Genomic DNA, 16,184 nt, shown 5'->3' on the forward strand with positions numbered 1-16,184 from the left:
ATTAGTATCCAAGATATAGAAAGAACTGATACAACCCAACACGCAAAACAAATAATCCAACTAAAAATGGGCAGGAGACGAACAGACATTTCCCCAAAGGAGACATCTAGATGGCCAACAGACACAAGAAAAGACACTCGGCATCACTCACCATCAGGGAAATGCAATTTACAGCCACAGTGAGGTCCTACCTCACACCAGTCAGAATGGCTAAAATCAACACGCCAGGAAACAATAGGTGTTGGCAAGGACGCAGAGAAAGGGGAGCCCTCCTACACTGTTGGTGGGAATGCAAGCTGGGGCGGCCATTCTGGAAAACAGATGGAGGTACCTCAAAAAGTTAAATATAGAGCTACCCTACGACCCAGCAATTGCACTAAAGTATTTAACCAAAGATACAAAAATACTAATTTGAAGGGATACGTGCACCCCTGTTTATTGTAGCGTTATCTTACAATGGCCAAAATATGGGAGCAGCCCCAGAGCTGCTTGACAGATGAATGGGTAAAGAAGATGTGGTGCGTGTGTACACACACACACACACACACACACACACACACACACACACAGAGGAATATTACGCAGCCATCAAAAAGAACAAAATCTTGCCATTTGCAATGATGTGAATGGGACTGGAGGGTATTATGCTAAGCGGAATAAAAGAAAGACAAAACAACATGTGATTTCACTCACATGCGGAATTTAAGAAACAAAACAGATGAACAAAAAGGATAAAGAAAGAGAAGGAGGCAGACCAAGAAACAGACTGAACTCTAGAGGAAAAGCTGCTGGTCACCAGAGGGGAGATGGGGGGTCACGGGGGAGACAGGTGATGGGGATTAAGGAGGGCACTTGTCGTGGTAAGCGCCCGGTGGTGGATGCATGTGTCGAATTACTAAATCGTACACCTGAAATTAGTATTACACTGCGCATCAACCACACTGGAATTAAAACCAAAAACAACAAAAAAAAAGGCATCTAACAAGAACCCTCCAAGACAAAAACAGATCAAGGCACGACTGCAAAACTTCCAATCATCATAAGAGAAAAAGAGAAAGAAAAGCTTCCAGATGTTTTAGGAGGTCACGACAGAGGCCTGGGAATAAGACTGGAAAGAGCCTTCTCAGCAGCAACGTTAGGAGCCAGAGGATGATGGGAAAAATTCTTTGAAAGACTGAGGGCGGGTGACTTCTGGCTCGAAGCTGATATCAAATCCAACTACCAATCAGGGGTCAGGAAAGAAGGAACTCCTTCAAACCCCTCACCTCCACACACCTTTTCTCAGAAAGCTACTTGGTGATGTGCTCCAGCAGAACAAAGAAGCATCCCCTCTAAAGTTGGTAGCAGGATGACCCCACAGGATAATGTTAGGACAGGCCCAGAAAGTACCCAGTCTACACTGGAACAGGGGGCAGAGGCCACACTGTCCCCTGGAACCAGAACTTGCTCCAAATGCAGAAAAAAGGCAGTGACGTGTCAAGAAACACGAAACACCAGAAGCTGTGCTGTCCCTTGTTACTGGTCCTACTTCCCCGTCTCAGCCAAGCACACAGTGGAAGCGAGGAGGCAGAAGCGGATGGGGGCAGGTCGATGCTCTTACGCTAGCACTTAGAGTTAGCACTGCACAAAATAAAGGTCAACAGTAAGATGTATGCTAATAATTTAAATTTTTAAGTTTTTCTTTGTTTAGAACATTAAATAGCAAATAAACAAAATTTAGGGGACGTGAAAGAAAGGAAAAACTTTTAAGTTTCGGCACTTTGAACTTTAAAAACTTGAAACGGCACTTTTCCCTGGACTCCACTGGCCACGTGGCTAGGTCTGTGCCCTGTCTGGCTTCCTTCCCATCCCAAACCCAAGGATCGCATCCCCATCCTGGACCCATGGTCCCTGAGTCCCTACTCTCCCCCGGCCTTCCCGACAGCCCTCAGGTCCCTTGTATGCCAGCCCCGCACCCCACGCAGACACCACTGCTCTCCCTTCTCCATGTGTGTCAGCTGTTTCTGTCAGACCCAGCTCAGACGGCCTCTCCTTCCAGCCCCGGGGGAGGCTGAGACCCGTGCCCAGCTCCACCTGCCGGCCCCCAGCTCTACTGGCTGCCTTTCTGGGCCACCCTCCATCCGGCACCGGAACGCAGCTCAGGCCGCCCCCCTCCGACCCCCCGTGGGGCTTACTCCAGGAATCGGGTGATGTACTCGCGGCTGCATTGGGACCAGGTGAGGGGGACGGTGTCGTACAGGAGCTGTGAAGACATGATGAAAGGCTGTTTCCCAACAGGCTCGCAGTCATTGCCGTTTCCATCATGCTGAATGCCGAAGCTGCGTGAGAGCGGAGGCCGCGGGGCAGGTGAGCCGTGGGAGAGCGCCTGCCCGACCCTTCCCTCCCGCCTGCACGGGGTGAACCCATCAGACGGTTGTGCAGCCTCTGGAAGGTCAACCCCTCTGGGAGCCTCTGCCTCCCTGACCTACAGTGGGGGTGGGACAGCTGTGCTCCCCGAGCCCTCCTCCAGGGACACCTGCCTGAGCATGACAGCACCTGCGGGTACTGGCCGGTGGGAGGCACGGCCGGGAGGGCAGCCCCCACTCCCTCCCTGGCGCCCAGCACCCCTGGACTTCGTCCTCGGCCTGCGGCTGTGCGCCGGAATAGGGGCGTCTGAGCTGCCCTACGACAGAAAGGTTCTCAGGACGCCATCCTTGGGATGGAGCCAAGAAGACTATGTTGGCTTGGCACTTAGGACGTGCCGGGTGCCGTGCTATGCCCTGGCAGAGACCCCATCTCGCTCAGCCCTCAGAGTGGCCGGGGGGTGCTCAAAGAGGCTTGGGGCCCGGCCGAGGGAACGCAGCCAGGGAACGGCAGGTCCAGGGCACCGTGCTCTTTCTAGCACCACGGGCATCTTCGAGACCCTGCATGCTGTCCCTCAAGGAGCCCGAGCAAGTAAACCATGAACCCCCAAACCTCTGGGCGGCAGACCTGGCTGTGGGCCACCCTCATCGGAGCAGCGGCCTGAGGCGCGGCCCCATCGAACAGCCGGACCCCCTCGCACGGCCGGCTGAGCGCGTGGAGCACCCTTAACCCTAGAGCCTCATGTGGACAGGCCAGCTGGCCGGAACCGTGAGCATCACCCTGGATCCGACCCGCTCGACCAGCAGGGCGCGCACAAAGGCCGGGAGAGGGCAGAGCACTTGCCCGGGATCACAGGGCAACCAGGAATACACATGTGGCGGGACCAAGAGTCGGAATGCGAGCAAGGAGAGCACCGTGGAGGGGCAGCTGCAGACCCGTGCCGACGTCCCGGCCACATCAACCCCACCTCACACGGGACTCTCCCTGAGCTGGCCCCGGGGGACCTGGGTGGACCTCTCCCCACCGGACGGGAGAACAGCCTGGCTGTGGGGACGGGGCAGGGGCAGTGCATGGCCAGGCCAGGACAGACCCCCTAGCTGGGACCCGGTGCCCCAGGGGCAGTGAGGGGAGCTGGGGGGCCGAGCAGGCGGCGTACCTGTGTCCGAGCTCGTGGGCCACGGTGAAGGCCAGCGGCAGCCCAGTGTCCTCGCTGATGCTGCAGCTGTAGAGCGGCTGGCACATACCCGCCACATGGGCCAGGCCCAGCGTCCCACAGGGCTGGTTCATGGCTACACACAGGTCCTTTCTGCGGGTGCAGAGGGAAGCCGCCCTCAGGCTGACCTGGCCCTGCACCAGGCCCAGCTGAGCCTAGAGCGAACGAGCGAGGAGGGCGGCTGTCCCCTCCCACCCGGACAGCCCACGAGCACCGCAGCCACGCCCGGGGCAGGGCCCTCAGGCACATGGACACCGGTTGGCGCCTGGGGCGCAGCCTAGCAGGATTTTGGTTCCTGTCCCCAGGAGGGTGCCAAGGCACTGCTGGGACCCAGCAGAGGGAGACCCCGACTGACCCACCTCTGACCCCTTTGCATTTGTCCAAGGTCGGGGGGGGGGGCTGGCGGCCAGGGCAGCCTTGGCTGTCCAACAGGGGGCAGGGGGCTCCTTCCAACAGAACCGCCCTGTCTGCAGACCGCAGGGGTGGACACGGGGACTCCCACGTGGGATCAAAGTGCGTAAAGCACACGTGCCCGTGATGACCGGCCGGGGACGTGTGAACGGGTTTGTGGACAGAACCAGGGTCGGTGCCCTGGTCGTGGGCTTGCGCTGGGAGCACCGGGGAAGGGACAGGGGCGTAGACACGAGCCCCAGGGAAGGGGCGTCGGTGTAGGGCGTCCCGCATCGTCTCAGTATAGAAAGGTCTCGCGGAACAGTGACGGAACCGGTCTCCAGCCGCCCTCCGCGGCTCCGGGGCAGCCCCCGCCCCCGGCACCTGGTCAGCAGGACGGCCGTGTCATGGTGCTGCGGGTGCGCGTCCCCTTTCATGTTGATGCTCTTCTGCCACCGGCAGAAGCTCCTCAGGGTGTTGTCTGCGTGGTGTGTGACCTTCAGGTCTTCCTGGGGGCACAGAGAGCGGCCACTGGTGCCTCCCCAAGCCCAGAGGGCCAGGTCCCATGCTCCCCCGTGGGGACGCAGGACAGAGGACAGAGTGGGGGGTGCATAACAGCCGAGCCTGTGGGCTCTGTCCCAGCTCCCATCTGACCACCCCTCCCGCAGGCACATCCCAGGGGACCGGAAAGAGGGCCGGCCAGGGACTGGGGGTTGAAAGGGGCCCCGCCTGGGCTGAGCTGGCTCCTGGTGCCCTTCTGCACAGGGCGGCTCAGGGGACGGGGCAGCCTGGGGCCCGTGACCTCTCACCTCCTCATCCTCCAGCAGGATCAGGCGCACGATGGTGATGTGGATGGGGTTCCCGATGCTGGGGTCGTGAAACAGGCCGGCCACCTGCCCGAGAGATGGGGTTGGGCTGTCACCCTGGATAGAAGGTATAGACAGCCACCAGCAACCCACGCAGAGGTGTGCACAGCCCCACCCACACACAGGCTGCACACACAGCACACCGTGTCCCCACATGTCCCCAACCCAGCACCAGCAGAGTCCACGTGTAACCCCCTCCCAGGCCCCAGCCGGCCCTGAGCACCGGCATGGGATCGGCTTCCCTGCCTCACAGCTCAAATACGGGCTTCTCGGCCCATCCCAGGGTCCTGCTTGCCTGCTCTCTTCACTGGGGCAGCTCGACCGCCTCCTCCTGCCCTGGGGGACACCAGACCAGCATCCCAGGACTGAGCCCTCCCATGAGACAGGAGACCTGAGCAGAGCGGAGAGAAGGGGTGGGGCAGGCACAGCCCCCGGGGTCTCCCCACTGGCCTGCCGTCCCGCGGGGCAGACGTGCCTGTGTCCGAGACCCCGTGGCTACACGGAGCTCCCCACTTGGTCCCGGGAGAGAAGGCCACCCCAAAGACGGCAGGTGCATCGAGGGGCAGGGAAAGCTAGCTTCTCTGTGAGGCTCCCTCAGCACGAGGAAGGGGCTGGCCCAGGACCAGGCAGGCGTCAGGTTGCTGGTGGTGGAGATGGCAGGACAGGGGGTTATGGGGGGCTTCTAGTAAGTCCATCCAGAGATACAACATTCAGACAGGAATGGACAAAACACACGCTTCAGAAGGATGCCGTAGGCCCTGATAACGGGGACGAATTGCACTTTGAGAACCCAAGGTTAGGGACGGGTTGGACAAGTAGCACCACATGTGCACCTCGGCACGCGGGCTGGAAGCCTGGGAGCCCTGTGTGCCACCCCACCGGGGCAACCCCTTCTGCCCCCTCCAGCTGCCCTGCATCCACCCCCAAGGCCACTGCCCAGGCCAAGGGGCCAGCACCTCCTGCCTGGCTGGCTGTGGAGGCCTCTCAGCAGTGTCCCCACGCACCCTGCCCACCTACAGCCTCGCAGCCCCCTGCCGCCAAAACTCAAGTCCAACCACATTGTGCCCTTGCTTAAAGCCATAAGCGGGGCTTCCCGTCCACTGTGCGAGGATCAAGTCCCAGCCCTGACCCACTCGCTCACCACCTCTCTTGTCCCCACTGCCTGGTTCCGACCCACCTGGCTCACTCCAAGAATCCCGTGAGCGTCCCTACATTGACAGACGCTGTGCCCTCACCTGGAACACCCGTCTCATCTCTCCAGCCCTCCCCCTCCAGCACATCTGCCGGAGCCTTCTTTCCACCCAACGCTCCAAAGCCCCGTGAACTCATCTTTCCTAGCAGCCCCTCTGCTGACCTGCATGTTCCTCAGGATGACGGTTTCAAGAACATCACACTCCCCGGCCAGACCCGAGCTCCACGCGGGCCATGTCTGCAGGGGCCCCCTGACATCCCAGCGACCCATCCAGAGCCTGACCTACGATGAGCACTCAAGAAGTATCTGCTGAGGGGTGCCTGGGTGGCTCAGTGGGTTAGAGCCTCTGCCTTCGGCTCAGGTCATGATCCCAGGGTCCTGGGATTGAGCCCCGCATCGGGCTCTCTGCTCAGCAGGGAGCCTGCTTCCTCCTCTCTCTCTGCCTGCCTCTCTGCCTACTTGTGATCTCTATCTGCCAAATAAATAAATAAATAAAATCTTTTAAAAAAAAAGAAAAGAAAAGAAATATCCACTGAATGTTGGGGTGCCTGGGTGGCTCAGTGGGTTAGAGCCTCTGCCTTCGGCTCAGATCATGATCCCAGAGTCCTGGGATCGAGCCCCGCATCAGGCTCTCAGCTCAGCAGGAAGCCTGCTTCCCCCCACCCCCCACCCCTGCCTCTCCGCCTGCTTGTGATCTCTTTTCGTCAAATAAATAAATAAAATCTTAAAAGAAAATCAGGGATCACAATCACGTTTGACCCAGAGCCCCTGCTCTTACTTCTTAGCTTTGGGAAATGCCATCTGTCTGGTTTTAGAGATTCTCAGTGCACTTTAGCTCTGAAGGCTCTGAGAAGTTCTGCAGCAAAGGAGTTGTGTTCCTTTTTGTTAACCTCTATTGCCAAACTTCTCCAACTGTGCCACCTTTTTTCACAAAATACTTATTATCGTCTCTTGGAGTAAGTCCTCCCTGGAACATTCTTTGAGAAACGTTACAATGAAGCAGAGTTTCCCATGCGTGGGCTTCTGCATTCAGTGAGTGAGCACGTCCTCCAGAGGGACAAAAGGGGTGAGCTCTCCCCATCTCAACCACTCTGTTCCCCATCCTTCTAGCAAGCTCTGGCCACCACAGCCTCACAGCTGCCTGTCCCTGGGCAGAGGACAGAGTGGGGCTTTGGAGGCAGGCAGATCTGAGCTCCAGACCTGGCTCGGTCAGTAATCAGCTATGTGACAGTGAACAGTGACCTCTCTGAACCTTTGTTCCCTCTCCCGTAAAGTGGGAGTGAGCCTGAGGCAAGGCAGTGACCATGGGACAGAGGCTGTCCTCACCCTGCCCCCATGTCCCAGGTACGCAGCACTGTGAGGCTCCTGGGCAGTCTCACTCCATCCTGACCCATGCCGGACTTGCCGGCTCAGGAAAGCCTGATATGGTCCAAAGCAGATGAATGAGAGCCCCAACCCCTCCTCCAGGACGGGGCTCCTAAAGTGAAGGCACGGGTCCTGTGCCCCTGGACAGGGAGGCAGGAAGGGGCCAGGCCCCAGGCCAAATGGCTGACCCATCCCCCAGGGGACACCATGAGGGAGCCTGGAGGGCCCAGCACCTGGCCTTTGGGGAACACCCAGGAAGGATGAGGGGAAATGAACAGCCGGGGGCTCCAGCCCAGCTCCTGGGCCTCTGTCGGGCTAAGCCCTGAGACGGGACAATGACCCTGTGGCCTTAGAACCTGGCCTTGCTCGTCCTCCCCCTGGGGTTCAGTCCCCCCAAACCCTGGCCTGTAGGGCGTCCCCGTGCTGGGCAGACGAGGCCGCACGGAGGCTTGGCTGGGCTCTGAGGTCTCCCGGAAGGCAGACCTGCCAGGCGGAAGGCAGCGGCTCTCACCGCATGAGGAGCAGGGAGCCTGAGGACGGCCACGTCAGGCCGGAACTGGCCCAGAGCTGAGCTTGCTGGTGAGGCTGGAGCCGTGGGGGCGCGGAGACCACGGCCAGAGGCCCCTCCTGTCCTGGAACCCCCGCCTCACCTCTAGAAGGCGGTGGCCAGACGCTGGATGTCTCGGGGCTGCGGGAGGTAAGGGACTAGTGCAGAGGACACAGCCGACTGTGGCCCCGGCACGCGGAGCGCACACCATGCTCACCCAGGAGAGGGGGCCACGTGGCATCTGCCCCCTGGGTGGCCTGCGAGGGCTGGGGCACTGATCTTTCCTGTCACAGGGAGGCCGGAGGGAGGGGGTGGTTGGCACCCCGCAGTTCAGGAATCACCCGCTCCAGCCACCAGGCACTGGGCAGGGCGGGGACAGAACGCCTCAGCTCCCATCCAGGTCTGCCCTGCCTCGTGTGCAGCATGACCTGAGCAGGTCACTCACCCTCTCACGGCCTCCTTTTCCCAACTGGCCTGCGGAGCCCAGAGCCCCAGGGACAGCCCCGGCTCCCATCATCACGCCCAGGTCACAGATAAGCAAAATGAGGCTCCGGCAGGCCAGGTGTAGCCCGAGGTCAGCAGCTGGCAGACTCTAACCCTGGACAGACCCTTCGCACACTCACAAATGCTGGTGTTGCAGGCAGGGGCCACCCTGACTGGGTGCTTCCACGTCCCCAGTGCCCCAGGATCACGGCACAAAGCGGGAAGGTCTGCTTAGACCAGGGTGAATGAACCAACACGACTACCGCTCCCCAGGTAGTCGCGGACAGCAGCTGTAACCCCCCCCCGGCCCCCCCCCCCCCGCCCCGCGCCGCCGCCCCCCCCCAAAAGGCCCAGCGTGGGCCCCGCTTTCTCCTGGTGGCCCCCCGCACCCACCCGGCCCGCCTGGACTCCAGAGCCCGGACGCCGCTCCTCCTGCCCAGACCCGGGGTCCAGCTGGCCGGCCGTCCTGCGCCTCCAACACCGCGCATCGCGCACCGCACACAGCGCAGGCTCACCATGTTCATGATAGTCAGCACGTAGCTCTCGACTTGTGGCTGCCCGTGGTACTCCACCATTTTGGGGTCGGCCACCACCAAGGTCTCCACCCACTTCTCTCTGCTGACCGAGCGCTGATGGAGCCGCCTCGGCCGTGGCTGCCGCCGCCCCTCCTGCCGCTGCTCCCAGCGCTCCCGCCGTGCCTCCGGCTCCGCCGATGCTGTGGGCCCCAGGAGCTGGGGGTCAGGGGCTGGCCCAGGGTGTGCATCATAAGGGCCTCTACTCTGCAGCTCGCCCCAGGGCCGCAGGAATGGCGCCGGGCCCAGAGCTAGCGGCCTGGACTCCCACTGTGGCTCTGCATGGGCCTGTGCTGTGTGACCCTGCGCCCGTCACTTTCCACCCCTGACCCCAGCTCCCCAGAGGAGTAAAGAGGAATCAGCCGCAGGCCCTCAGAAGGTGCCCTCAGGGCATGATGGTAGGGTAGATATGGGTCCCCATCTCCCCCCTGGTCCCCAGGCGCTCCCTGTCCGTGGGGCTGGGTGGATCCCAGCGCAGGGGACCCCCGGGCCCAACGCCCACCCGGGAGGCCATCCCCACTAGAGACCTGGTCGCCTGTCCCAGGCTGCCCCAGAGAAGAGGACACACATCTGTGAAGCCGGGAAGACTGTGAGTCTGGGTACCCGTTCCGCTGAGCGGAGGCCCTGAGCTGAGGCAGCCTCCAGGGCCGGCAGGCCAGCCAAGCAGTCCCTACAGCCCAGCAGCGCTTGCTGGGCGGCTCGACTGGCCAGCGATGTGGCCGCCGGGCAGAGAAGGAGCTGCCCAGGAACCGAGGTTGGCTATGGTGGGCTGGGCGGAGTGGGGACGGGAAGGAGGCTGGTGGCCAGCTGCACTGCTGGGCTGGCTGCTCAGGGAGGAACCAACAGAGCTTCAGTGAGCAAGGAGGGGAGGCACCAGAGAGGGAGGAGCCCAGGGCAAGCGCAGGCCTGGCAGCAGAGGCCCCAGGCCCATGGGACTTTCGGAAGGCAGAGGCTACGGTGATGTCTGCTGGCCTGTCTGCATCCTTTTGATTCAGGGGAGCTGAGCATGGACGTGTGGGCAAGGGAGGTTTCCAGAAAAGCCCTCCAGGCCTCCAGGCCCGTGGCCCTCCCCAGAGCTAGCAGCAGAGGCACCTACCTTGTACCCCACAGGTGCCTGCAGCCATGGGGTCGCCGGGTGTGCTTTCCCTCTCTGGCGCCTGGCGCTTGTAGACCACGTGGGGCTGGGCGTGGCCGGGCCGGGCTGGGACACCCTCGAGGGGCTCGATGAAGTAGTCCTCGTTGGAGAGCTGGAACACACCTTTCTGGGAAAGAAGGGCCAGAGTCACAGGACAGGGCTGGCACTGTGCGCTCTGCCCACCCGTCCCCGAGGCCCGTCCTGCCGGCTGAGGCCACACCGCTCCCAGCACTCCTGACTGACCCCAAATGCACACACTTTCCTCCCTCTGGGCCTTCAACACTCAGCCCAAGGTGGAGCTTAGAAGCCGCAGGTGTCAGGAGGATGCTCCCCCCTCACCCGTCAGGGGCAGGAAACGGGGGCCGCGGTACATCTAAGACGGCATCTTCCACACAGGCCCGGAGGGGCCTCTCGAGTCAGCGGCCAGGCCCCCAGACCACCCTCCTCTTGTCGGCTGCCAGCCATTGTGTCCTCTCGCGGCTGCCTGCACCCCAGTCTCCCCGAGGCAGGGAATCACTCACATGGCAGCTCTGCCCACGCCCCAGCCGCGGGGATGCGCGCTGTCACCAGGACATCCTGGCCCCCGGTCCCAGGGCCTGCCAGAGCAGGGGGGCAGGCGCGGGTGTCTCCGGGTGCCCGTCTGCCAGCATTCAGAGAGGCCGGGGAGGGGGTGTTGGGAAGTGTCCGGGCAGCCCACCACCTCCAGAGGAAGCCTAGGCCTCCAGCAGGGAGAAGGGTTTTCTCACCTCTGCAGCTCCCTCCTTGGCCCCATATCTAACCCCCCCCCAGGCTGGGCAGGGCCGAGAGCCCCGAGGGCCAGAAAGCACACCCCGGAGACTGGGTTTGAGTGTGTAACCGGGCGGCTGTGGGCAGTGCCCTCCGAGCCGGTCTCCTCGCCCGCAGGCTCAGCTGAGGCGGCTTCTACGAGATTAACGAGCTGAAGGAGGCCCAGCCCAGGCTCCCGTGACCTGCAGCTGTGCTGCGGGCTGTCCGTCATTAGGCCCTGTCCTCCAGCCCACGGCTTCCCTGAGCCCTCGGAGCTGAGGGAAGGTGGACGGCTGACAGTGCACACACGTTCCCCCCCTACCCCCCCCCCCACATCCCACAGAGGGCAGGCCCGGTCACCCAGAAGCAGAAGGGGTCCCTGTGCTGCCCAGAGAGGCAGTGGGAGGCAACGGCAGCCCCCAGCCCTAGCCAGCAGCACCTCCACGGGGAGCGGCCGGCTGGGGCCCCCTCTCCCCAGAGGAGAGGGAGCCCGCGGCTGTCTGACCCGGAGAACACCCTAAAGGGATCCGAGGGGTAACAGAGTCATAATGGAGGCTCCCGAGGAAGGAGGGCTGCGCTGTTTGAAGTTTGAAGAGTTCCCCGGTCTACACAGTGAGTGATTCTCAAAGGGGGCTCTCTGCCCCTGCAGCTTCCACACTGGGGAAGGTCGGGAAATGCCGGCTTGGGAGACCCACCCCGACCCATCGCAGGCCGTGTTAAGGAGGCCAGCCGGTGCTTCCGGCTCGCAGTCAGGCTGGAGGAGGGAGGACCATCATCTGGTGGACAACACCCGCCAAGGTCCAGGTCCGACCTGTGGGTGGGCGGTGCGCACTCACCAGCCCGTCGCAGGCGCTGATGGCCGCCAGGCCGCCCTCCAGCTCGGGGTCCTGCACCTCGCCGAGCAGGTGGCAGGCAGGCAGGCGGGCGCGGATGTGCGTGCGCCCCAGGCCGCCGCGCCGCCGCGTCTCGCTCACGAAGCCGGGCGCCAGCAGGTGCGGGTTCGTGGTCAGGTTGAAGCGCAGCTCGCGCCCCCGGTACTGCAGCTCGTAGAAGGTGGGCGCGGCGCGGCGCGCGGACACGTCCCGCTTGCGCAGCGCGCGCGGCCACAGCTCGTAGGACAGGAAGGAGCCCCCTGCGTCCACGCGCACCGGGTGTACGATGTCCAGCGCCGCGCGGCCGTCCACGCCGTGCCCTGCGGGGAGAAAGCCGGCGCCGACCCGGAGTGAAGGGGCCGCGGTGCCGCCGCCACCGCGGGCGGAACCTCGCCTCCCCAGCCCAATTCTCTGCCCGGGTTACCCGCTAACCCCCCAAGAGCCCCCGCCCCTCCCCAGGCGGCCAAACCGATGGATCAAGCGCCGCGCCCTGCCCTGCCGTGGCCCCCACCCTGACCTGGCCGCCTATCAGGAAAAGGCCAAGTTCTGGCAGCGGCCGAAGCGGCCCGGGGCAAGGCTATTGCTCCATCCTGCACCTCCCTGACCTGCTCGAGCGCCTGCCACTCGGCCCAGCGGCCTCACACCTGCTGCCCCGCCGCCGGTGGGGCTCCGCGGGCCAGAACCTTCACCGGGTCACGTCCTGCTCCAGGGGTTCACTGAGCCCTCCCCTGAGCCCTTTATCTTCACACCGCTGCTCCCTGACCCCCTTCCCAGCGGTATTTTCCCCAGAGCACCTCGGACACACCATGTGGCTTCACATTTCAACTATGTTTCTGTTTGTCAATTTTCTCCCCGGGTAAACCCCAGGAGGGCGAGAATCCTTAGTCTTTGCTGGAACTTTACCAGCCCGAAGAGGGTCTTATTGCTCCCGGTCGTTAAAAGAAGTAGTTGCTCAGTAAACGCTGGGTGACTATGTGGAATGGGGGTAATCACTGCTTGTACTCTGGGGGCTCTTGTGGGAATCAATGAACCGACCCCCCCCCCCCCCCCCCCTCAGAGGCCTGGCCGGCTGACTGCACCTGCCGACCATCAGGATTACTACGTTGACTGCAGAGCCTGGGGGATTTAAAAATGCACTCTCAGGGGCCAGAGGGCTCTGCATGTGCCTCCAGGCCCCCTGGCATGGGGAGACAGAGGAGGACCACCCAGATGCATGCCCCCCCCCACCCCGTCCCGACCCCAGCAGAGCGGCTCTGCTGTATTTCTGTTACACACAAGAGTTCATTTGGAGAGAAGGTTCCAGGACTGGAAAAAATTTGCAGACCTGCACTCAGGCCCCTGCAGTTGGCGGAATGGCCATTGCTGTCCTCATGGAGTTCCCGGTCACACCTTCTCTTAACCTTTTTTGCCATGGACCCCTTGTCAGAATAATGTTCTCGAATGCATAGGATTCAATGCAAGTGAGTGCCAAGGAAGCAGATTATACTGAAATACAGTCATCAGCATGATTTTGGGAGTGGGCGACCGACGCCAGCGCTCCTTCATGAATGCACAAAGCAGGACCTAAGGGCAAATTCAACAGCTATGGTAACTGTACCCTAGTGATGAGCTACAACCGTATTTGAGACAGAAAAACACGTTTTCTGGGTCGGAAACCAAGTCAGAAGGGCTACTAAAGCTATCGTAGTTGGGTGCAACCACACATAACTGAAGAAAACGCTAACTTAGAGGTAAAAGACTTAGAGACGTTCTATCTTCCGGTCGGAGTCCATGGTTCTTTACATCTTGCCCGCGTCCCTGGGGCTGGGGATTCCGGGCGAGGACCCCCCTGGTGAAGGCTTGCAGGCTGCTTCTGGAGAAAGCACAGGGGGACTCGGGGATGTCCACACTGGCTCAGAGCCACAGAGCAAGAGGGACAGAGCCGAGACCACACTCCAGGCCCCCCACATGGCTTCGGTCTCTGCCGGAACACGGCTGTGCGCTCACAGCAGTCCGTGCCTGGGCCTGTCTCCCAGTCGCTAACATAAAGGACTTGCCCAAGAGCAACTATGCAAACTTGTGTAGCTACCAGACCTGGTCTTCAAAAGGAATCTCGTGTGGACACACAGACACATCAGAGCAGTGCCGCTGTCGGGGTCAGGGGTCCTGGCGCTGAAGCTCGTGTCCCTAGGCTCTGAGGAGCAGTTAGGAAACTGGCCCGTCCGATGTTTCTCTCAGCCCGAGGTCCTGCCCAACTGGGTGTATGCCCAGCTCTCCGGAATCCTGGCCGCCCAGGACAATGACCCCTCTGGCCGTAGGAATGCCTGGGCGCCTGGCAAAGTCCCGCCAGGGACCTCTCTGTGGCCGCCTGTTGGGGCCGCGAGGGCAGCCAAGCCCAGCCAAAGCTCCATCTGGGCCAGGCTGCAGAAACCACCTCGCCCGTCTCCTGCCGAACCTCGTGCGGACGGCCCTGCACACGCCAGTGCTGTGCCCCCGCCGAGGCCGCGCCCCAGCATCCACGGCCGCCCGGTGGGCAGCCCACGGGACGCTGTCCAAGAGCAAGGTCAGTCCGAGGCAGACGGGTGGGGTCACTCTGTGAGGCTCCGGGCAAAGCTTCCCTCTCCAAGTCTCTGGAGGACAGGAATGCAAGGGTTTCCCAGACTTCTCGGGTAAGAATTTGTGAAAACCAAATTAAACCAAGTTCCCAGGCCCCATCCCAGACCCGCTGAATCAATGTGTCTCCAGGAAATGGGACTGGGAAGCTGCGTTTTTTTTACTAAGCGCCTCAGGGGACTGTGATCATCAGGGAAGTCCGGAAATCCTCCTCAGGGAGTGACCTTGGCCGGACGTCAGCAGTACCTGCCAAGCTCTAAGGCCTATGGGGCCTCCAGACAGATAGATTCCATAGACCCAGGACTCTGGGGCCCCAGAGACTGTATGTCCCTTGGCCATGCAGGGCCTGTGACGTGACAGTCCCCAAGGCTGAGCTCTGGAAGCCAGTGGGCTGGCTTGTTGGAGGAGACGCCGCACTCCGACACCCTTGCCGGGGCACTCAGGGTCCAGTGCTGCCCGCGGGCTCCGTCTTGTCCCTGAGTTGATCTTGTTTCTTCATTTTGGCTTGCACCAATATTGAAAAGTATTTAATCCATTGCCTATGTTTAAAAGGGACATATCTTGTCCAAAAATCTCCACTTTCAGCTTTCCTTGAGAAGTCTTAGCCATCCACGTCAGCCTCCATTCCCACCTCGCAGAAGTGGCTGGCGTGGAGCAGGGAGCCCCACTGGAGGGGATCCGTACCCCCGGCCAACCCCACTACCCCCTAGTGTGTTCCCCTCCAATGCAGGCTGCCCTTTGGCCTCTGGGCTGCGCGGTCTTTCAGGGACTAAAGCACAGCACTTCTCACAGAAACGGGGGAACAAGAGACAGGCTGCCCGCCGGGTTTGTTCCCACGTCAGGCTGCCCTGGTGCGTGGCCTCTGCTGCGTCACCCCCGGCTGCGAACTGCGAGGGACAGTTAGGTGAGCCAAAGTTCGGGAAAAACGTGTTAGACACTGTCCCTCCCCTCAACATCGAGAAAGGGGTGTAGGGCCCAGTGCTGAGCGGCCCGGCGAGGGGAGGGGACACAGCCCCGACGGACAGAAGTGAGGAAAAGCCTCATCGGACAGGGTGGTGTGAGGTCCTCTGACCCTGGAGCGTCCCGCAGTGGACGCTGCATGACCGGCCCGGGAAATGCCACAGGTGCGGGCAAGAGAGGCGGCCAGCTTGGGCCCCCCACCTCCGGATACATGTGTAAAATGAGACGGTGCGCTGACAAGATATGGCACTGTCGGACACATGGGCTTGGAACACAGGAAGGTTCGTCCGGCTCAGCCACTCCATAGCTGTGTGGCCCGGGGACGTCACTCCGTCATCGGGCTGACCCTCCGCCACCCCGCCTGCCCGGAAAACCCGGGGCCGTGAGCAGAAGGACAAAGGTAGAGTGAAGACACAGCGGCTGCCTCCCAAATCTCCATTTTCAGTATCATTCCCAGCGGCGCCCCGAGCATGGGCCACCCCTGCCCAGGCCGCTAATGCCAGCCGAAGGGAAGGGAGCGTGGGGGCCAGCCCGAAGCCCTCGGGTCCCCAAGGAATGGCCGCCGTGTGGCTTGCTCCTGGCAAGAGCAGCGTGTTGGGGCATCAGACAGGGGGTCAGGGAGCGAATGACGGGGGGATTCTGAACGACGGCGAAGAAATGACCCCAAGAACTCCAAGCAAGTGTCCCTGGGGAGGGAATCCCGCCCGGCCCCGACATGTGGCCCTGCTGGGAATCCCTGATCTCCACCTTGGGCAAACCGCGCAAGACAGAAATTCGAGGTGACTTATAAAGAAGCAGCCTATTTGGTTCAGAAATGTGACCGAGGGGTGCCTGGGTGGCTCAGTGGGTTAAGCCGCTGCCTTCGGCTCGGGTCGTGATCTCAGGGTCC

General features: G+C 61.7%; 1 protein-coding gene across 1 annotated transcript in view; it reads right to left on the minus strand.

Annotated features, from left to right (window-relative positions):
* ADAMTS7 (ADAM metallopeptidase with thrombospondin type 1 motif 7) overlaps nt 1–16,184 on the minus strand; it is a 39,956-nt gene that overhangs the window by 20,794 nt on the left and 2,978 nt on the right. The window contains exons 2-8 of the mRNA XM_059418538.1: nt 11,708–12,063; nt 10,068–10,233; nt 8,915–9,114; nt 4,756–4,839; nt 4,331–4,455; nt 3,500–3,649; nt 2,175–2,318 (exon numbers count right to left, since the gene is read on the minus strand). Of these exons, the coding sequence (XP_059274521.1) occupies nt 2,175–2,318; nt 3,500–3,649; nt 4,331–4,455; nt 4,756–4,839; nt 8,915–9,114; nt 10,068–10,233; nt 11,708–12,063 (1,225 nt within the window). The remainder of the gene's footprint in view (nt 1–2,174; nt 2,319–3,499; nt 3,650–4,330; nt 4,456–4,755; nt 4,840–8,914; nt 9,115–10,067; nt 10,234–11,707; nt 12,064–16,184) is intronic.

Source organism: Mustela nigripes, chromosome 13, assembly GCF_022355385.1.
Source record: "Mustela nigripes isolate SB6536 chromosome 13, MUSNIG.SB6536, whole genome shotgun sequence".
In the NCBI taxonomy this organism is placed as follows: domain Eukaryota; kingdom Metazoa; phylum Chordata; class Mammalia; order Carnivora; family Mustelidae; genus Mustela; species Mustela nigripes.